This window comes from Globicephala melas, chromosome 6, assembly GCF_963455315.2.
Source record: "Globicephala melas chromosome 6, mGloMel1.2, whole genome shotgun sequence".
NCBI classification, from domain to species: Eukaryota; Metazoa; Chordata; class Mammalia; order Artiodactyla; family Delphinidae; genus Globicephala; species Globicephala melas.
In genome coordinates, this window is record NC_083319.1 from 14,001,218 (window position 1) to 14,024,802 (window position 23,585).

General features: G+C 36.6%; 1 protein-coding gene across 1 annotated transcript in view; it reads left to right on the forward strand.

The window, feature by feature from the left end:
• C5 (complement C5) overlaps positions 1–23,585 on the forward strand; it is a 77,809-nt gene that overhangs the window by 22,744 nt on the left and 31,480 nt on the right. The window contains exons 11-22 of the mRNA XM_030858828.3: positions 1,542–1,727; positions 2,927–3,130; positions 4,416–4,625; positions 4,747–4,896; positions 5,968–6,097; positions 7,072–7,134; positions 8,241–8,438; positions 10,375–10,465; positions 11,940–12,013; positions 12,909–13,048; positions 16,615–16,842; positions 18,021–18,081. Of these exons, the coding sequence (XP_030714688.1) occupies positions 1,542–1,727; positions 2,927–3,130; positions 4,416–4,625; positions 4,747–4,896; positions 5,968–6,097; positions 7,072–7,134; positions 8,241–8,438; positions 10,375–10,465; positions 11,940–12,013; positions 12,909–13,048; positions 16,615–16,842; positions 18,021–18,081 (1,735 nt within the window). The remainder of the gene's footprint in view (positions 1–1,541; positions 1,728–2,926; positions 3,131–4,415; positions 4,626–4,746; positions 4,897–5,967; positions 6,098–7,071; positions 7,135–8,240; positions 8,439–10,374; positions 10,466–11,939; positions 12,014–12,908; positions 13,049–16,614; positions 16,843–18,020; positions 18,082–23,585) is intronic.

A 23,585-nucleotide genomic window follows, 5' to 3' on the forward strand; every position in this document is an offset into this window, starting at 1 on the left:
CTGCTAAATGTGATTATCTTTTTCTAAAAATATGGGGGTGGCAAACAAAAGAAGGATGATGGAGAGGCAAATCACAGAGGGAACTCATTCTGTGTGTGAAATCTGCCCCTCCGACTATGTGGTGGGTGGTGGGAAACTGCAGACCAGCTTCAGCCTTGGGGATGATATCAACCCTTAGGGCAGTATCACTATTTAGTAAGATAGCCTGTGTTAAGCATTCCCTAAATGAGCATTGCATTAAATGATATGTAAATAAAACCCCATAAGTCTATAGTTCAAAAAACACTAAAGTTTAAAATTATTTGGCAACGTGCTCTTTAAAAGTCTTAAGACAGAGATAGCATTCCTTGAAAATAAACCCCTTTCTCTCACCATTTTTTACTTCCTGTGTGTCTCTGAGGGTGCATTTCTGTGCTTTTCACTCTGCATTCTCTTTGTACATAACTCTTGTCTGATCTCATCTCTCTGTATTGTTCTCCATCCTTTCCATCTTGACACTTTCTGTCTGTCCCTGACTCTTTTCTGTATGTTTTTTTTTCTCCTTTACAATATTTTCTCTCCTTCCTCCACTTTTCCTTTTTAAAATGCTGATAGTATGGAGTTAAAACATTCATTTGACCTTTTAATTATATTTTATTGTAGATTAGTATTCTATATCTTATTATATATAAAACATGCTTTATTACATATATGTTTTATTATATTTATAAAATGGAAATTTTTATTCCCTATCCTTTACAAAGCTAGAGTAGAATTTTTTTATTCTTTGAAGATGTGTTGCTTTTAAAAATCAACTTTAGGATAATTAAAATGGGTTATTTATTACTTACCGTAGGTCACTGGCCTTTAAGAGAAAAAAATTTACTAGACCACAAGCAAGCTTTGGACATGCTTATAACTTCTTAGTATATATACAACATATTTAATAATATATAACATATTACTATATAATGCATATGGTAATTTATAATATATTATGGAGTGTATTAATATATATAATACAAGATCACAAAATATGTCACTATATAGAATTTATTATTTTAAAATATATTTTATATATTTCATATCACATATACAAATAAATAATATAAAATATATCTTTGTGGAAATTCTATATGTCCATATGCATGGCAATGAGAGGTAGAGTTTGAGAAAAAAGAAGATGCACTTATTGTTTCTCATATCCAAGAGAATCATTCCCAGAAGTGATTGCCTCATTTTTTCCTTTATCCAGTTCTCAACCAACTGAACACACACAGAAATTAAATAGCAGAAGACCTTATCACATCTACTTGGCAGACCTAATGTGATGATATTTATATTCTGAGTCTTCTCGATATACAGGGGAATCCATTCAAGAATGATTTAACTAAATAAGATTAAACCTTTCTATATATAAGCTGAGAACATGCTTCTTTTTCCTGAATTGAATATGAATAATTTATACATTGGTGAGGAGGAGGGAAAATTATTTCAGAATTGTTATGCTTTAAAAGAAGTGATGAGCTCTTGAAATGAATTTGGACTGTTCTGACAAACAGGTGCAGGTTAAGGATTCACTTGACCATGTGGTAGGAGGGGTCCCGGTGACCCTGAGTGCACAAATGCTCGATGTAAACCAGGAGACAACTGACTCGGAGTCAAAGCAAAGTGTAACACGTTCCAGTGATGGAGTAGCTTCTTTTGTGGTGAATCTCCCATCTGAAGTGGTGGTGCTGGAGTTTAAAGTGAGCTGAATTCTTCTGTTAAATTTTCTGGGACAGTGTGTACTTTTGACTGTGTGTTTTGGCCAATGTGCAGAACAAATGCAGCAGATTTTATACATGAGTCCAGTGAACAGTTCCACAATTTTGCATCCAAAAAAATAAAAAAAAAAGCACCAGAGGCAATCTGCAAATTCACTGAATGGTCCTTGAGGAAGATAAATCTATCAATTTTTTATTTGGGGTGAATTATATCTGTAAGACTGTATTAGAATCTAGAAGTATCAAAATAGGTATAGCAGTGGAAATCAGTGATAGAAATATTCTCTGTTTCCCACCCCCCAACTTTTTATCTCTTTTCAGGGCCACAAAAGAGCCAAACGTGGAAGCCTCTCTTTTTTCCAGCTGTATGAGTCACTCTACCTTAGAGCTCACTTAATATTCTTCTCTCCTAGCAAATAATATTTAGGTTCCCAATCCCAAATAAAAAATGAGTAAGTTAGTAATGCATGTCAATGACCCCAGCATGCATAGATTCACCATCATCTACTGAGCCCGTACGAAGTGCTAGGCATTGTGCTAACCATTTTGCAGCTGAGGAAACAGAGGCTTTTAACCTTTCTTATGGTTAAATAACTTATCCAGACTTAATAAATGATGGTACTCAAGAGGCAAACCAATGCCTGTCTCACTCCCGAGCATGAGCTATTAACCAACCCCTCTGCTGTCAAAGGCCGATATTGGTGCCATGATATCATTTCTGCCCCACTCTGTTTGTAAGCCCTTCTCTGTGCCACGACTTCGCAATGAAACTGGGCCAGAGAGTCTGTGTGATGTCCATTCACGACTCCTGTCCCCAGTCCTCAGGACCTCCCCACTGCTACCCTTCCAACCCATAGGAAAAGGAGTCCCCAACTCACCATGACACTTCAGGAAGGGTGTCAATATTTGTTGCAGGAGCATCTTTCTCTCTTCACTTCACCAGACTTTCCCACCATAGCCTACAATCCCATATTATCCCAATTATTGTCCATAGCCTTTGTAAAGTTACTTGATACCGCAGCTGTACAAACACTTTGGAGTAATGGATTTCTTTTTTCTTTAGAATTTGGTGTTGTGAATTTTAGAAATTTATAAAGCAAAGAAAGGAATTGAAAAGTTATGTTTCACAGAAAACATTAAGTCACAGTCCATGTATCTTTTTTCACTTTTTTCCTTTTCAGGTCAGGACCAAAGACCCAGATCTTCCAGAAGAAAATCAGGCCAGCGAAGATTACCGAGCAATAGCATATTCATCTCTCAGCCAAAGTTATCTTTATATTGACTGGACTGAAAACTATAAACCTTTGCTTGTGGGAGAACATCTGAATATTGTTGTTACCCCCAGAAGTCCATATATTGACAAAATAACTCACTATAATTACTTGGTAAGTATATAATGATAGATTTACATCTATCTATTCCCCCACCTGATTTTCCTTTGCTTATAGAAAAGCGTTAGAATGATCCCTTACATATATTCTTACAAAGCACTTTCAAAAACATCATCTAATTTGATAATCAGTTTTTCAAAAGCCTTTGAGACAGGGAATGATTTTCATGACTACTTCACAGATGAAGAAACTGAGGGACAAAGAGGTTAAAGACTCACTACAGTCACTCAGATGGGAAGAGGAAGGTTGTGATTAGATTAGACCTGGGAACCTCTGACTGTGTTATATGCCTTTCACCAAAGACAGCCTGATTCCTCCATAGAGAGAGCTTGATTAAATTCTCACATTACCTCTGCTCTACTTCATGGCCAAAGATTACACGCCTAGACCCATTTAAAATATGTGCATTTCACTGGAAAAAAGAGGGGACCCAAATCCTGCTCTTAAGGGTTGAGTCATATCATACCTGCTCCAGCAACATCCCTGTTACATCACTTAAATTAATCGGAGGTGTCAGTCAAGGCCGTCAGTGAAAGGTAGGAAAGAATGTAAAAAAAATGTTAAGGGCTTCCTGACAATTACCCAAGAAATGGAATTAATTATTCTGATGATCAGGCCAAACAGGTGATGATGATTTTTTCAACGGTTTTGAAGAAGAAATTAAAAAATAAATGAGGACCATACTGACTGATGAATAATTAGGGGACTTGTTTAGGGACTACATACCAAAACCACATACACAGTCCTGTTCTCTAAGGACAATTTAAGGGATCTCTGAGGACATTTTGGCTTCATATGATTTTTAGGGTTTTTTTTTTTTTTTAACCTCACACCTCCAGTTTAGAACCTAACCTCTGGCTTTAAAACTTAAGGCCAGAAATTAGGGAAAAATAAGATGCACTCTACCTCCTCATCTACATTTTTTAATCAACTAAACAAGTAGATGTTAATGACAGTGTGATGACTTTAAACAGATTTGAGGTCAAATTTTAGCTCTCTGAATTCGTAGCTAGGTGGTTTTGAACTGAAATCAGTATGACATTTAATTACTTCCTGAACCTCAGTCCCTTTATCTGCACAATGGAGATAGTATTCCTATCCTTCTGGTTATTATGGGAACTAAAAGAGTTAATTAAATGTACAGTTCCTGGAACATAGTAGGCCCATACAATGTTAACTTTCTTTTTCTTTAACGTAATTTCTACTCCAGCTCCAAGCTCCATCCTGAAGTAAATGTTTTGTTTTTGTAATTACCGTTGCTACTGCTGTTTATTTTTAGATTTTATCCAAGGGCAAAATCGTTCACTTTGGCACAAGGGATAAACTTTCAGATTCAGATTATCAAAGTATAAACATTCCAGTGACACAGAACATGGTTCCTTCAGCTCGTCTCCTGGTCTATTACATTGTAACAGGAGAACAGACCGCAGAATTAGTGTCCGACTCAGTCTGGTTAAATATTGAAGAAAAGTGTGGCAACCAGCTCAAGGTAAGCCACAAACTGTAAGTCACAATCCAACTTTCTTCTGAATAAAGGGGCTGTAAATGCAGCTATCTGTGAAGTTTTTGTGTCATACAAATGATATTTTCTTTTTCAAATGACCTTATAGGTTCATCTGTCTCCAAGTACAGATACATATTCCCCTGGCCAACATGTATCTCTTAATATGGCAACTGAGTTGGATTCCTGGGTGGCTTTAATGGCAGTGGACAGTGCTATATATGGGGTGCAAAGGACAGCCAAGAAACCCCTGGAAAGAGTTAAGTAGTGCATGGCCTTGGTTACTGGGGTGGCCCTATGCAGTGCTTCACAAAGTGTGGCCACTAGGGTAAGTCGTGGGGGAAGAATTAAGGGAAGACTAGACCTGCTTTTCTATAGTCTACTCAAAACAGTGACTCTTAGGAAGGTAAGCCATCCTCACATTAGTCTCTAAAGCCCAGGTCTATCCATTTTTACTTTTCCAAGTATGGAATTAAGTACTTTAAAAACATATGCCATGATAGCAATTACATTCATGGGCAAAGTGCCATTGATTGGGAGGGTTTGGAGATTTGGGAGCAGGGAGCTTTATAGTAGCAGCAACAGAGAAGAATGAATAGGCAACCACTGGGGGTTTTTTGGGTTTTGTGTCCTTTTTCTTACTCATTAAAATCTGTGGCCCAGAAGAATCTGAAGATGATTCACTTCCCCTAAGTTCCCATTTATCTCCCCTAAGCTCTGCTTCTATTTTCTAGGCTTGAATTTCTTTGAAGGAGGAAGAAAGAACTGAGAAACTATTAAGTTAAAAACATTCAGAAAGGAAAAAATGTTTGGGGTCAAAATTAAAACTGGAAAAAGCCTCCCCCCGCGAACAAGTTCTCACCCACTTATAACCTAGAGCCCTCTTCCCCAAAATACAAGAGATTGTGCTCTTTTTTCTTTTAGCGACTTAAAAATTAGCTTGTTTATTAATTCACTTATTCATATATTCACTCATTTATTCTTTTTTGGACATTATATTGATTGCAGTATGCATTCTGTGTACAAAACAGCATGGGGTCAATTTCGAAGAATCACCTCATCAAAGCTTAAGACTTAGTTCTTGATTTAATTTTGAATAGGTATGTACTTCTAAATACAAAAGGACAAAATAAAGGAATGAAGTTGGGAAATTTGGTCTTTGACCATTTGATAAATGAGTGGGCTGTGCATTTCACAGATTTGTTAGAACCATGTAACAACTTGTACCTTTAGTTTTTCAGAGGAATGATTTCCATATCTGAATAGGCTCACCGTTTTGCCTTTAGTTAATTCCTAAGAATTATTAAATTAACTAACTACCTCTGGACAGGTATTTCAAACTTTAGAGAAGAGTGACCTGGGCTGCGGGGCAGGTGGTGGCCGCAACAATGCAGATGTATTCCACCTGGCTGGACTCACCTTCCTCACCAACGCAAACGCAGATAACTCCCAAGAAAATGGTAAAACACTCAGTACTTTTTGTTTATTCTTCAAATTGATTACTGAAATTTACGTGGATGATTTGCCTCCCAGACCTCAGTTTTGTCCCTCCTCCAGAATATTCTCTAAACTGATCTTATAATGGCATGACTAGGTAACTCCTCTGTATAAAATGTTTCATTAGCCTTCAAGATACAGTACAAATTCTTTACTGTAATACTCAAGGCCTTCCACGATCCTCTCTCCAGCTCTTTCCAGCTGTTTCTCATCTCACTCTACATGACCTTATGTCTAAGCCATACAGAACCAAGGTAGTTATGGGTGGCACTATTTTACATCTTTGGGCCTTTCCTTATTAGGACCGCTTTCCCTTTTATTAGCCTGAAGAAGCTAGAAGAAGAATCATCTCCTTGATTTGGCCTCTTCCCCATATAGAATTGATCATTGCCTCCTCCTTTAATAGGGGGAATACTATAGGGAGGACTAGATGTATTTATAGCAGTGCATCATTGTACATTCTTACACTTAATTACACACCTTGTCTCAGTCACTGCACTGGGAGCTCTTTAAGGGCAAGGACCACATCTTAATCATCTTCTTTCTGTGGTTTTAAAATTGTTCATAATTATACATGATACTATTATTTGTAATAATATAAACACCAAAAGTAATTAAAATACCATACCTAACAGAAACATGGCTCACTCTAAAAGCTTAGATATTTCCTTGTAATCAGTGGATCAAAAAGGTTGCAGGATTAAAAACCAAATTCAGATCAAACAAGTCAAACTGTGTGACAATAGATTGTGAGCCCCTCTAAAAACAAGTCATATTGAGATGTGTAGTGTGCGGTGCCTAGTCGAAAGTAGGCTCTCAATGTTTGTTGAATGAATGACGTGAATGTTTTAAAAAGTTAAGTAATTTTACGGAATTTTGTGGTTTTTGAGATTTTATCTCCTTTTCTCCCTTCTTTTTCTTTATCTTTTTAAAACAGATGAACCTTGTAAAGAAATTCTCAGGCCAAAAAGAATGCTGAAAATGAAGATAGAGGAAGAAGGTACTCTAAAAGTTTCATGTGATTGCCAAAAGGTTATGATCGTGTCATTCAAAAGCTGGAGAAAAGTAAACATTATCTAATTTCTCCTAATTCAAATAGAATGGGTGAAAAGAAAGATATGTACAGACATCTAGCTCACCTCCCCTGGAAAGGTTAATCCAAATTAATCCAATAGTTCATTTGCCATAACCTTAATCTGAGGGAAATAGGTCTTTGTTATATCTATCTCTAAAATATAAAAGATTAACTTTTATTTGTCACAAATATTTCCTCTCTGTAAACTTCATCTAGTAATTAAAATCATATGCTTCCATTTTATTCTAACAAAATCCATGATTTAAGTAACTGTGAGATATACCTGGAAGTCTATCTCTTCTTGCATACACTTAACAGTTAAGAGTATTTTAGATAATTTTGGGTCGGGAAATAATCCCAACAGAAATTATTTTTAAGTATTATTTAAACAGAGATATGATAATTGGCAATGCTACAATAGAAAGAACATTGAGCCAGCAGTCAGTGCCCTGAGCTCAACTAATAAAGATGTTTATAGTAGTACAATAATACTTTCCATCTGTATATGAGTCATTTAAATTCTAACCTTCATTCTAAGTTTTAATGATATGAAAAGAGAGATACTGATTAATCGAAGCACTTATGATGAGGAAAGATGCCACTGGTGAAGAAATGTTTGAAGCCACAAACCACAAGAAATGTTTGAATAAAATAGGATTTTTAGCTTGAAGAAGAACATACTTGTATAGTGATGATAACTATCTTCAGATATTTGCAGGCTTCTCAGATCATTAACTTATTTTACTCAAAGGGTGCTGAACCCAAGGTGCCAGTTTCAAAAGTCAGTACTCAGCTTAGTTGCAGGAAGCCCTTAACCATTTAGTGCAAATCAGAGTGGATTACCTTATGAGGCCATATTCTCCCATTCCTAGGGTAGTTCCAAAGCGGGCCTGGACAGTCAACTAGCCATGGCTCTTGTGGGGCTGGGGTCCTATGACAGCAGAAATCCAGTATCCCTCAAGAGCCTTTCTAAGCCTGAGATGTTTTGACTCTATGCATAATCAAGGGCACTTGAATTATTACCATTTCAGCTGCTAAATACAAAGATAGAATGTTGAAGAAATGTTGTCGTGATGGAGCCTATCGTAATGATGATGAAAACTGTGAGCAGCGAGCCGCTCGGATTAAGATAGGCCCAAGATGCGTCAAAGTTTTCAAGAACTGTTGTGCCATCGCAAGCCAGATCCGTGCTGCCGAGTCTGGTAAAATTATCCAATTGGGAAGGCTACGTAAGTTTGACATTTTCGATTGGAAAATATGGGGAAATTGATGTAATTTTATGCTTCCAAAAAAGGTGGTTTACATGCTCTATTTAAAATGGGAAGTAGAAAAGATAACTTGCAAATGCTGTTAAGAAAAAAATTTTGTTGTCATTTTTGGGAATCAGAAGAGGTATATATAGTACAGAGCAGAGTGCACTAGTCCATAGTCAAGACCCAGGCGAGTTTGAAGCTGACTCATTCTATAAACGTGAATGATTATTTATCCTCTCTGAGCCTCAATCTCCCCATTTTTAAAGCAAGAAGCTTGGGCCAGGTGATCTCTAATATGCCTTTGAGTTCTAAAATTCCATGGTTCTGTGATATTACAACCATTAAAAATTCTGTTTATACCTATACTGACCACATATAGCAAAAGATTTCTAAATGTAGCATAACCTTAAATGTACTCACATAAAGTTGAAATCTTATTTCAATTTCAACCACAATATACATTTTCAGAATTTATAGAACTCTCATTAACATGTTTTCAGAACTTTTAGGACTTTCAATTCATTTATATACAGTCAAAACAAACAAAAGCAGAGTGACAGATCCTGTTTGATTGTTTTGCTTAACAGTATGTCTTTTTTTGTTGTTGTTACTTTTTTTCTTTTTTTAAATATTTATTTATTTATTTATTTTTGGCTGCGTTGGGTCTTCGTTGCTGTGCACGGGCTTTCTCTAGTTGCGGTGAGCGGGGGCTATTCTTTTGTTGTGGTGCGCAGGCTTCTCGTTGCGGTGGCTTCTCTTGTTGCAGAGCATGGGCTCTAGGCGTGTGGGCTTCAGTAGCTGTGGCACGCGGGCTCAGTAGTTGTGGCTTGCGGGCTCTAGAGTGCAGGCTCGGTAGTTGTGGCGCATGGGCTTAGTTGTTCCACGTCATGTGAAATCTTCCCAGACCAGGGCTCAAACCTGTGTCCCCTGCACTGGCAGGCAGATTCTTAATCACTGTGCCACCAGGGAAGCCCTTAACAGTATGTCTTAAATGTCATCATTCTGAGTGGATACATTTCTGCATAAATAAATTCTTGTGGCCATTTATCAAAACCAGGTTATTAGATATATTTAGGTTGTTTTCAGATTTTTGCTTATTACACGCAGTATTTTTTATGAACAATCTAGTACATATCCATTTTTCGTGGTCCAGTTTTTCAACTCTAATCATCTGGGTTGGCATCAGCTGCCTGGAATTCAGCCTCTGTAGCTCCCTCCTCTCTGTCCCTTGTTCTAGACAGCTTGGCCTCCCAAATTCCCATGGGTGGTGTTGCAACTCTGCCAGGGTCTGTATGCGTTTTTCTCCCTGCTCTAAAGCCTGTAAACTGCCTCCAGACAGTAAACCTGGATAATTTTAGGGTTCATCCAATCTGTCTCCCTTTTCTCAGGGATCACTGTCCTGGCTCACTTATGCTCTAATATTTGAAAGCTGTTGTGTCTGGTTTTCTAGTTTTCTTAAGGCAGAGGTGTAACTCCAGTCCCTATCAGTGCATCTTGGACAGAAGCAGACATTCTGTCCATTTTTATTATAGAAAATATAAATAAATTTCTGAGGTAAGGCAGAGAATAATGTAAACCTCCCTATTTTACAAAATAAAAACAATTATTGCAATTTTTAAAATGCAAATAACTTTATAGACTAATTAGTATCTTGTATAATTTTCCGAACATGAAACATTTAGCAATTTAAAACACAAATTATTAAACATATTTTTATGCTTTATTCATTTTGTCAGTGTCACTAGTGGAGAAATCCTAAGGCCTTTATTGTTCTATTTTGAAATCACTAAACAAAATGTTTCATTGACCTTTCCAAAAATGTTTAAGCTATTGATTAATGTCCATATTTTAAAATTCAGCTCTAAGTAGAATTTGTGTTGTTTTTCCATAATCAAATATATTTTTCCCCCAGATATAAAGACTCTTTTACCAGTAACCAAACCAGAAATAAGGACTTATTTTCCAGAAAGCTGGTTATGGGAAGTTCATCATGTCCCCAAAAGGTATTATATTTCTTTGACTTTTCTCTGAAAAATATGGGAAAATGCAAATATTCTGACCAAAAATCTGGAAACTACCCATTTCCCAATATTTTATTTAAGAGTTAAGATGATACCACCATTGGGTCAAATTTTATTTTACTTCTTTTTTTTTTAGCGTGTGATTTCTTCTAATAATTGGTTCCAGGTCATGATTAACTCTTGGGGAAGAAGGGTACCATTCCATTCAACTTCATTCCATTTCAGGTAGTCTTTACCGAGCACAACTGTGTGCTTTACACTGTATTATGCAGCTGTTTTCATCCTGAAATATCTGTAACTACAAAACATTGATTAATAGGGAGAAAGGTTCTTTTCTTGTTAAAGTCCTTTATTCAACACATGTTTATAGAATGCCTACTCTGTACCAGGCACTGAAAACAGTGCCCCTTCCCTGAGTGTCATCCTTCCTCAGGTCGTCCGGCGGGGGGAGGGGGGGTTGGGGGGGCTCAAAGCACAGACTTTCCAAGGAGCCATCAAGGCAGTGAGTTCCGGGCCTGACATCTGACTTCTAATGGGTCTCCTGGCCTCTACCCTTGTCCTGCCTGATTCCTCCTCCACAGTGTTGTCCACTTCATCTGACATTGCCCCTTGGCTAGCATTTCCCCTCGCAGACCTTTCCACCGCTGTCCCCCACCCAGTGATTGGATGTACTGTCCCTCTCAATTAACTCTGTTGCACATATCACACAATATAATAATGTCCTGTTTACCTGACTGTCTTCCACATTAAAATGTAAATACTTCCAGGGCAAGGACTAAATTCAGGTTAGTTTTATATTCAGGACCTGGCATAAGGTCCGGCTTCTAGAGGCACTAAAATAAATTTGTTGAATCAATGCATACTGCCTCTGAACTTTTAAAAAGTTTTATTGGTACAGTTATTACAGTGAATCGCAATTTATATACTGAACTATTTCTTCCACTAGACCGTGAACTGCTTGAGAGCAGGACTGTATCTATGAGAGCTGTGTACTCAGTATTTAGTGCTATGCTTGACACAAAGATGGTGCACAATAGCTGTTTGTTGAATGAGTATAAGCTTGATCTTAATCAGAAATTTTTAGTTATATCAACTTCGTTATGAGCAGTGTTAAGATGCATTAGTATTTTGCTTCCCTATTTTAGAACATACTACACAATAAACAATTTTTTTCTTTGAATTGTATGTTTTGAATTTGCAATGTTTCAAAGACATCCTTCTGAATTTGAATTCTCATAATACAAGTGAAATATCTAAAAACATGGAATGAGTATAAGAGTTACTGAATAAACTTCTTGCTTGATTTTTCTTTAATACCTGATGAGATTTTGTTCTGTTGTGATTTTTTTTCTTTATTCTAAAGTAGTATGAAGCAAGAATTCTGTTAATGCAAGCTGTCAATTTGGGTTAATCAATGTTCCTCTGTATTTGAATATATCAACATTTTAACTTTCAGAAACCAGTTGCAGTTTGTGCTACCTGATTCTCTAACTACCTGGGAAATTCAAGGTGTTGGCATTTCAAATAGTGGTAAGCAAATTGAAGTTATATGCTCACGTAAGGAATGATTTGATTTGGCAAAATGCAGTTTTTTGTTATTGTCTTTTTAGTTTACACAGGACTTAAGTGGTGTCATTTATTAAAACCTATTTTTAATGTATTACAAAGAGACTTAGATGTGCCCACATCATGGACTGTATCAGTTTCTTCTTTTGTTCTTCTATTAGCCATCATTTTATAAATACTGATGTGAAGCCCCCATTTTCCTTTGTATTTTCTCAGTGAGTAGAAGATTCAGTAGAGTTAGAGAAAAATATGTAATTTCTCTCCTGGACTAGTGCCCTTTTGTGGTGATTTAGTGCAGACACTTTATAAATAATTTCAGACTTGGCTTGTTTGCTCACTATATTTTGTTCTTATAAATCTTGGTTTCCACAATCAAAATTTTATGCCCATTAAACGGAACCAATAATGAATATCTAAAAAAGAGATTTGGTGCTTTAGTTAATAAACATTCTCATGCCTTAAATAGAATTAAATATTTGTTGGACAAATGAAGTTTTCTGTTAATACCAATAATTATTGAATGAAGAACAGTGATAAAAGAATAGATCTTAAAAGTTCTTACCACAAGAAAAGAAATTTGTAATATGTGTGGTGGTGGATGTTAACTAGACTTATGTATACAAATATCGAATCATGTTGTACACCTGAAGCTAATATAATATTATACTTCAATTATAGCTCAATTTAAAAAAATCAGTGAGTAGAAAATTCAAGGACATGGGGTGTTAGGGCAGAGAAAAACATCATCTAACTTTCGTTTTTTCCTTGAAGCAAAGCAAATCTGAGACATTTTAGTACTAATAAGGCATTATGGGAATTCCCTAATATGCTTCAACTTTGCTTTCACTTTGGGCTGAAGGTATATGTGTTGCTGATACTCTCAAGGCAAAAGTGTTCAAAAACGTCTTCCTGGAAATGAATATACCATATTCTGTTGTACGAGGGGAACAGATCCAATTGAGTGGAACTGTTTATAACTATAGAACATCTGGAATTCGGGTAAGTATTTATGGTATGTTCAAATAAATGGAAAAAATGAAGACGTCCCTGATTTTCTGAGAATTCTATTAATGGAATTATCACGTACACAGGCACACAAACTCAACTCAGTGAAGGAAAGAAGAAAAGAAGAAGAGTTAAGATAACTATTCATACAACTCCAATTCAATGAAGAATACAAGTCCTTAAGATAATCAATGTGCTGTGGAGGCTCAGAGAAAGATGAGATTACATTTGGTTCATTCATCACCCTGATCTCCTTACCTCTAACAACACTTTCCTTTCCTCCATTTTAGCCATTCACACTCTTCACTTTGCAGATCTTGTCTTCCCCCCAGAAAATATGATTTCAAACATCTCACCAACTGACCACCTCCTACCTATCCTTCTGACTCATTAACCTTGTTACTTTGTAGCTACAGTTCTACAGCATCATTGAAACCTCCAGCTCTGTGACTCCATTACTTTTTATTCTTCATTAGCCTTCTTATGCTAAAGTCTTTACTTCACTCCTTGTTCAGGTTAGAATTCATAAGCCATCATTATAGCCTCACTGATTAAAAACATGTCAACTCCCTTGATCCCCTTTTGCTCTGGGGTACACTCTGTGAAAAACTGCAGCCATGGCCAGACCCACCATTTGCCTTCTTTTTGCCAACACATTTCTAAACAGAGTTATACATTAGGCTGTCTGATTTCACTTGAAAATCACAATCACAAAATTTTATATAGGAACTCAATGCAGTCTGAAAATCTGACTCTTTTTTTTAAAGCTCTAATTTTATTCTTAGACATGAGTATTTCAGTGGTCTCCAAAAATTTCGCTTACAGCTCCCTAAATCTTTTTGGAAAAACTAAGTACCTCATTGGCACATTTTTAAATTGGCATCTAAAATTTTTCATCATAAATTCAAAAAAATATGCAAATTTATAACTCTGGGAATACTTGAGTATTGATATTTTAAAAATAAAACTGTTATATCAAAATTTTAAAGGTATATAGCAGAATCTAAATACCATAGCAATCCATTAAAAAATACCCAAATAAACTCTTGTGAACAACAAATTATATACCATTCCTTTTATCTGTGAACTCATATTTCCATTCCACTCTCCTAGTGTTATATATTTTACACTTGAATGTTTTCTATCGATCAGTCTCTCATACTTTGATGCAACAAAAATATGTACATACACTGAAATTGAATTATTTTTAAGTTTTATGATTATAAGTCTCTAAGTGTCAAGTAATTGCTTGCTGATCTAGTTAAAAATGTATTCAGGTTTTGATAGGTATTATCCTGAATTTATAAATTACTGTAAGGGAAACTGACTTGTCTACAATATTGAATTTTTTACATCTCTTCATTCTTTTGCTTTATGTACTAGGTCAGGGGTCAGCAATCTATGGCCATGGGCCAAAACTGGCCTGCTCCCTCTTCTTTTATGGCCTATAAGATAAGAATGTTTTTCACATTTCTAAAAGGTTGAGGAGGAGAAGTAGAAGAAGAATATTTCATGGCACATGAAAGTTATATGAAATTCAAATTTCACTGTCCATAAATAAAGTTTAAAGCCACACCCATTGTGTAGGTATTATCCATGGCAGAGTTGAGTAGTTGTGACATAGACCGTATGTAGTGCTTTCGTTGCGTTGCACTGCTGCTCAGAGCACCACAAAGTGCAATGACATAATTATAATTAGACAATATTTTAAGTGTCACACATCTCATGGTACTGCCATATTTTATTTAATTTTTAAACTATCAGTGCAGTATTCATCATATCAAAACAAGAAACAAGAACATCTGAGATATCTCAGGGTAATTACCAATTAATTACCTTTCCTCTTGAGTACAGATCACACTTTCCTATTTCTTTACATCTAGTAACTTTGCATTGACCCTTGGACTTTCTTAATGAAATGTTACAGAGACTCTGGATTCTATTACTATCCTCTGAAGAGTTTTCATCTTCGTTTGTATGTTTTAGCAGGCAGTTGGCTGAATCAATCTCAAACTTTGAAATCTCATTTCAGTTCCTTTAGCCTTAGCTGGGATGCTTAGAGTCCGTGCTGTGCGTAGTTCAAGGGTTGACCAGGTTTGAGCAAAGTTTATATGGTGAACCTGGAGGTCCTTCACTTTTCCGCTGTGGTGGCTGCGCCATACTCTGTCCCCTGGTTCTTTAAGCCAATAAGATGGCAGGTTCTACTGGAGGTTTAGCTACTCCTTAAGGGACTAATGGTGACTGCCCTCAGGTTAAAACTGTAAAAAAATAGGACCCTCACACAGTGTCCCTCCTTTCTTCTGAGTGTCACCTTCTCTTCCAATCTCTAGTGCCTTCAGGTAGTTTTTGTTTTTTTTTAAATATGTATTTTGTCTAGAGCTTATAGTTATTATTTGCAGAAGAGTTATCCAAGTAGGAGCTACTTGGCTATTTCTGAAAGCAGAACCACTGCCAGAATTTTTGGTTTTTGGGTTTGTTTTTTTTTTGATATTTGATATCAGTTTCAAAAGTTGCTATCTCAATTTACTAAGAGTTTTTATAATGAATTCATGTTGAATTTGATCAAATCACTCTTCTGTATCTAGCCTTACCTACCTTACCCCAGCTCTCCAGGGGGAATCATTGGCCTCCAGTGACCCAAAAGTCTTCTTTAACTCCTGCCTCACCCACCCTAGTTGTTGTGTTTCCCAAGAAGATAGTTAAGAGGGAAAAGGAGCTTACCGTTTTTGAGAAATTCCTCAAAATTAGTTGTTGAATGTTGTTACTCTTCCTTGTTTACCTGCTTGATTTATTCTGGATCTTACAGATTTATTATTTGGGATATAGTTCTGTCAGTTCACTAGATTTTGGAGAGGAGATGAAAAATATTCACTGTTTGAGCCAGAAGTCAGTAGGTATCATTATTATCCCCATTACAAAGATGAAGAAATGGAGGGTCATGCAATGTGCTCTTGCCACACAGGAAGTGGCAGAGCCAAGATTTGAACCTACGTCTTTCCGGAGCCAGAGTCTGGCTGTATAATGGGGTACAGGTGGGAAGTTAATAAGAGGCAAGATTGGAAAAGTTGGTCGGGGGCATATTAGGCAGGACCTTAAATGCCAAGAGATGGAGTTTCCAGTCTTTCATAAAACCATTTATTGAAAACCAAAGGCTGAGCTATAAGATACAAAGTTGAATAAGACACACAGAGTGCCTGAGACTGGGGTCCCACTGCCTAAAATATAAACATGTAGAGAGACAGTGTAACAAATGCTATCATGACAACATGAACAAAGAACTTCAGTAGTGTTGTACCCGATTTAGTAGGTAACAGTCTAAGGAAGGTTAGATGTTTCTGAGCCAGTGTTGAGCTTTCTAGACATCCTGTCACATTGCTAAGCTCTATGGCAACTGGTTGTGTGTTTTAGAAAATCTGAAATGAGCTTTCTCTACAGCCTTGGAATCTAAGGGATTATTTAACGAGTACCAGGGGAGAGTTTTTGTCCAGATGAATGTAATCAGGGCGTGCTTTCCTTATCATAAAATGTTTTGAAATAATTGTTCACTGGTGATATTTCAGTTCTGTGTTAAAATGTCTCCCGTGGAGGGAATCTGTTCATCGGGAAGCCCAGACGTTGACCCTCAGGGGAAAAGTTCCTCCAAATGTCTGCCCCAGAGAATAGAGGGCTCCTCCAGCCACTTGGTGACCTTCAGCGTGCTTCCTCTGGAAATCGGCCTCCACAACATCAGCTTCTCACTGGAGACTTCTCTTGGAAACGAAATCTTAATAAAAACATTACGAGTGGTGGTAAGAAAATATGCTTTAAAAAAATACTTTCAAAAACACTTTTTTCTTTCTGAAAAAAAAAGTTATCAGCAACTCATGCTTAAGTGATTCAGAAAGAGACACACAAAGAGAAAATTATAAAACAAACATAACAAAATGTTAACATTTGGGGGAATCTGGGTGGAGGTTATCTCAGATATTTTTGGACTATTCTTATAACTTTTCTTTAAGTCTGAAATTATGTTTTTAAAGTTTAAGTAAAACAATGATGCTTGCTCATTGTAGAAAGCATGGAATACTGAAAAACCACAGAGAAGAAAATTAAGACCACCAAAAACCCCTACAACCAGAGATACCCGATTTTAACATTTTGGTATATAGTTTTCTGGAGTATTTTTTTCCCCCAACACATTCAGAAAATGTTTTGAAATCTGTGCCAGATATTATGCTAAGTACTGGAGCTACAGCAATAAATAAGATAGGATCCATGCATTTATAGTTTAGAATTTATAGCCTAGAAAATTTTCCATTTTGTAAATGAGTAAACAGGCCAAAAAAGGAAGAAAACTATCATTTCTTAAGTACTGTTTACCCACACAGTCTGTTGAGAGTTTTCATGTTATCTTTTTAAGATTAAGATTCTTGGCAAGAATGTTAATGACAGAACTGGGTCTTCCGAGGTCTTCATTCTCTGAGTTCTGTTTTCAGCCATGAATTCACTTTGGTAAACATGTATTGACTTATTTTGTGCAAGGCACATTCTATTTTCTATACATCTTTGCATGGTGGTTCCATGCACAGATTCTGGAGCCACACTGCCTGCGTTTGAATCCTGGCTCCACTAGCAGTGTGGCATCAGATAAGTTTCTTGATCTCTCTGGGTGTCAGTTTCCTCGTATGTCACATGGGAGCACTACCCCATAGAGTATTTTTGAGGTTAAATGAGCTAATACATACAAAGCACTTAGATCAATTACCTGGCTTATAATAATTTCTATTTAAGTGTTTGCTCTGATCATCATGCAAATAGCCAGAAAATCTTATTCCTGGAGGTAGGCATATAAGTATTTAAACATACTTTGCCTTCTCCAAAAAAAAAAAGAATTTTTTAATTGGAAAAGTAGTCAAGTTGATTCAAGCATTCAGGTCATATAAATTTAATTATGTTCTTAACTGAATGATTTTTGCCTTTATTTTAGCCGGAAGGTGTCAAAAGGGAAAGTTATGCTGGCACTACTCTGGACCCAAAGGGTATCTACGGTAGGCAAAATGAGTTTGTATTTTATATGTTGTCTTTTGCCCTAGAGAGATGTGTAACCTGAAACACTATTTTTAAAAATGTTAATTGTATAGAATCAGAAATATCCACTTCTTAGTTCACTGCCATTTTTGATAGCATGTGTTATATTATAATTTGGATGGGTTTAGAACAAAGAAAAATAATCCCATTAGGTTTTTGTTTGTTTGTTTTGCTGCATGGCGTGGGTTTCGGGATCTTATTTCCCCACCAGGGATCAAACCCAGGCAGTGAAAGTACCAAGCCCTAACCACTGGACCGCCAGGGAATTCCCAAAGTAACCCCATTAGTTTTAAATACAAAGCATTGAAATAGTAATCATTGCATGACTTCCCTTATAAATTAGTCATTTTACCATTCTATCCATCACAATAATAAGTTATATAATATTTTTTATAGAACCATCAGTCCAAAGAACACCTAAGAAAAAATCTTTTACATTCTTATCTAACATGCATTATTTGAAAACACAATAATGCTGATAAATTACTTAACAAAGCCATTCCTCATTGTTCCTGCTTCCTTGCTTTTCCTCCAGTTGAGATATTCTGAATCTTCCTTTTTTTTGGAATCTTCTTAAAGTTAGAATTGTGCAAACATTTGAGCACTTCATCAAGGCCTAAATACCTATGTATTTATGAAATTTAGAACGTTTTCAGTTAACAATTCTTTTCACCAAAAAAAGACAGACTACTGTAGTTCTTATTAAATGATTGAAATTTACCTTATTGTTGCATTGTATCATTCTTTTTTTCTTTCAGTGATACAGCAATGGAAAGAAAAAGTTTCCTTACAAATCAAGGCCACTATACTCAGAGTGCTATTTCCTCTAGGAAAGCAAAGAATTAATATTTACATTTCTAATCAGCTGAGTCCCATAAACTGAATAAGGATGACTTCATGCAAACTTTTTTCTCTAATCTTATCTTCACACAGACCTCCTCCCAGCCTGTGAAGGATATATGGGGAGATATATGACAAATTCTGAGGTTTTGGCCTCATGCAGTCACATCACACCTCAGAGCCACTGCTTCCTTTGTCTTCTCTTTCTCTTCCCCCTTATGCCTGCTATACTAACATTATTGCAAACAGCTTTCCAAAACAGCCCTGTCTTACCCATCCCAGGTGTGAACATCAGGCCCACAAGATGGCAATGATCTTTTATCGGGGAATAGATCTCTCCATCAAAAATCCTGGTTAAAAAAAAAGAATCTATGCCTCTTTCCAATCTTGTCACATGACTTTTTTCCCTTATCATTTTAGACAACTTAGATTCAGGCAGCTTTGTTACTTTCCAGAGTGCTAAATAGGGTAAAGATGACAACCAATTCTGTCTAGTTTATTTCAGAGATTTTATTAAATACTTCCAATCTGTGTATATTGGAATTGCTATACTGCTATGATACTTTACAGTTTTTTTTAAAAGCCTAAAAAAACGTATTTGGAAAAGTAAACAGACAATAATGTTAGAGGAAATCTGAGAAAAATATCAGTGAGGGAGAATGAGGTATCAGAACAAATTGTAAAGTAATAGTAATTAAAATTATGTGACATCAGTTTAAAAAGAGACTAAACACAGAAACTCAATACACGAGACTAGCCCTAGCCTTTGGTTCCTGCTTTCTCTGCCTGACAAGCTCTCTCCCCCACCTCAGTTCTCAGCACATCATCATCATTGGTTTGGGCAGGCCCCTCTCATGTTTTATTTTCTCTCCTCATGCCTGACCTCCACTCCCATTTCCCTTCCTTCAAATGCCCCCAATCTAATATGCTTGAAATATGTCTTAGAGTATGGAGGAAAGGTTGTTTTGTGTGTGTATGTTTTTTTAACATATAAAAGGTATTGTGCTATAGGTCCTGTTCTAGTTCTTAAGTTTTTAAAGACAATACTGTGTTTTAAACAAATATTTCTATTGCTATACATGCATTTAATTCACTGCTTCTACACAGTATTTTATATTCTGTTACCAAACTCAGGTTTGGCTGTTTGCCACTCAAAAGGCAATAATTTGAGAGGCAAATGTCAATAGAAAGGAAAGATGCTTTAATCAGAGAAGCCGGCAATCTGGGGAGAAGGTGGACTCGCATCCCAAGACCAACTCCAAAGTTTCTGCTCAGCCATTACAGTTTTTAAAGGAGAAGGGGGAAGAATTTCAGTGAATCATCTAGGCAGGAGGTTGAATTCTGCATCATTCTCCATTGTGTGCAGACTGGCTGACTCTTCAGATGTTATCTTGCCCACGTGATTTGCCTGCAGGATTTCTGAAGGGGCTGTTGGGGGTAGAGAGCTAGTCATTCATTTTTTTTTTTTTTAATTTATTTTTAGCTGCGTTGGGTCTTCGTTGCTGTGCGGTGGGCTTTCTCTAGTTGCGGTGAGCAGGGGCTACTCTTGGTTGTGGTGCGCAGGCTTCTCATTGCAGTGGCTTCTCTTGTGGAGCACGGGCTCAAAGTGCGCAGGCTTCAGTAGGTGTGGCACGCAGGTTCAGTAGTTGTGGCACATGGGCTTAGCTGCTCTGTGGCATGTGGGTCTTCCCGGACCAGGGATCGAATCCGTGTCCCCTGCATTGGCAGGCAGATTCTTAACCACTGCGCCACCAGGCAAGCCCTTTTTTAAAAAAAAAATTTTATTTTATATTGGAGTATAGTTGATTAACAATATTGTGTTAGTTTCAGGTGTTCAGCAAAGTGATTCATTTATATGTATACATGCATCTATTCTTTTTCAAATTCATTTCCCATTTAGGTTATTACAGAATATTGAGCAGAGTTCCCTGTAGAGCCAGCCATTCTTTAACTGCTTAATTCTTCATTTTTGCTTCTTTTTATTTAGGTAAAGGATCAACAGGTTCTTTGATTCTTCGCATGGTGTGCATTCAGGAGAGTATAAGTTAGGAGTTAGGTCAAACTGCCTAGTGATCTCATTCCTATAATTAGGTTCTTTTAAGGTTAGAGGGGGACAGAAATGGGCAAACAGGAAAAGGGCAAAAGAGCTGCTTTCATTTCCCCACTGTCAAACATCATTCCATTTCTATGGGATCAGGGGTGAAGCTCCATCTTCTGTAATTTTCTTCATGCTGACGTAGGGCACCATATTCTCAGAGTGGAAAATGTCAACATGGGTCTGTAGCATCTTTGCTGACAATTTTAGTTGCCTGCTTACATATATGGGCAGAGTAAGATACAATTATTTTGATGCCCACAAAGATATAGTTTATTATGAGCAATAATGTTAATCCCATTCTCTTGAGGCCAGTTCTTGGAATTGTGATAGCCATAGATTCAGTACTGCTCAAGATGGAGAAGCTAATGTCATGGCTATAGTCTTGTCCTCATGCAGTTAGCTTTTTTCCTCTGGTGGCAGTTACAGTATCTGTAAAACAACTCAGGAATGTGCATCAGACACTCAGTCTGTGACTATTGTCCTAATCATTAACTGCTCATTTTTGTACGTGGGGGCCCTGCAGGGTTCTGCTCAGTTCCAATTCCACCACAATTTTACTTACCCATCCCCTAGTGACAGGTTCCCCACTACCATCAACAATGCTGCAATGAACATCCTTATTCATCTCCCTTTACGAATCTGTGTGAGAGTTTATCTGGACTATGTTTTTTGGAGTTGAACTGCTGGGTCAAAGGGCATACATATACTGAATATCATTTACTTCTGTCACATTGCTCTTCAGAATGGCTGTACTATTTATACCTCCACCAGCACTGCATAAGGATTCTCCTTATTCCACATCCTCACCAACACTTGGTGTTACTCACCTCTCTAAAATGTGCCATTTTTAGGGGTATAAAGTGACATCTCATTATTGTTTTAATTTGGATTCTTCTGATTACAGTGATTTCTAAACATTTCTTCATATACTTGCTGGCCATTTGGACTTCCATTCTGTGAATTGACTATTCCTATCTTTTGCACTTTTTTCTATTTTCCACTTGGGTTTTCTTGTCTATTTCTTGTTGATTTTGTCTCTCATATACTTCTTTGAGCAGTCGTAGACCTTAGTGGGTTTTGAACAGTAATCTTTTTTTCTGACATAGTCAAATTCATTATAATTTCATTTTATGGTTATATATCTTAGTTCAAAAAGACATTATTGCTTATTTTATCCTGTTGGTTTTAAAGATTTAACTTTTAAATGTTTTAATCTCTCTAGCATCTACCTTTATAAGTGATGCCTTGATGGGTCTTTTTTATGATCTCTGACAAGGAGTAAAATTGACTTCTCTTAGTTTTAGCCTTTTTTTCTGTACATTTTCCATCTAGTAGAAGAGTTGATAATGAGAAATGAAATAGTCAAGGGCAGGTATCAATGGAAAAAAATGGTGGAGGATCAAATTTAGATAATCTCAAACAATTTACTGTCATAAGTACCATATATTGAGCACAAACTGTTTGCTATGCTTTGTCTACATTATTTTTATCTTTACAAAAACCCTTTGAGGAAAATACTATTACCTCTATTTAACTGATGAGCAAACCAAAGCATAGAAAGATTGTGTCTTGCCCAGTGTCACATCCAGAGTAAGTTCTTTCTGAGCTCAGTACTCTTTCATCCACATTGCAAAGCTCTCAAATGTCTTCCACTAAGTTTTATTTTAATATTATATCCTCAGCATTTATCAAAGGTTGATGAGGAAAGAAGAGGAGCATTCCTGTCTCTTCTGCAAAGCCATGTGGTTTGGCCATGCAATTGCAAACTGTCACTAGATTTTTTTTTTAGCATCTACCTTGTGCCAGGGACTAAGTGCTTGGGACTACAGCGTTCAATAAGAATGGTTCCTGCCCTCAGAGAGCTTTCTTAGCAGGACAATGGGAGGAGGAGTCTCTTTGTGGTGACTACTATGGGTTTGGCAGTAAAGCTTCCTGAGTTCAGATGCAGCTTCATCTGTACTAGCTCTGTGACCTTGAGTAATTTGCTTTCTAAGCCTCAGTTTGCTCATCTATAAAATTAAAATAATAATAGTAGACACAGTGCATAGAGTTGTTGTGAGGATCCAGTGTAATGATGCATTCAAAGAGCTTAGCAGTGTGCTTGGTATTCTATCAGTAGAATGATAAATACTATCATTTTCATGAAATAAACCAATGATTACAGTAGAAAATGCTCTGATACAGCAAGCTTAAACTCTGTTATTGTGCTGAAAGAAAAAGTGTCTAAGTTAGATGGAGAGGAGAAGGTAGAAGGGATTTCAGGGCATGCTTCCCAATGGAGCTAATCTTCACATTTCCTTGACTAAGGAATTACTTGTTAGTTATTTTTAGATTTCAGTTCCGGGAATAATTTTCTGTCTTTGGACAAAACAGCATGCTCCTTTTTACTGATGAATAAGATTTATATAACCTATTTATTTCCTGTCGTGTAATGACCAGGAAGCTTACAGTCAACGTTAATGCTTTATTTAATGAGATTATATAAGCCTAGGGTTTGATAAAAAATCCTTGATTATTTTAAATTTC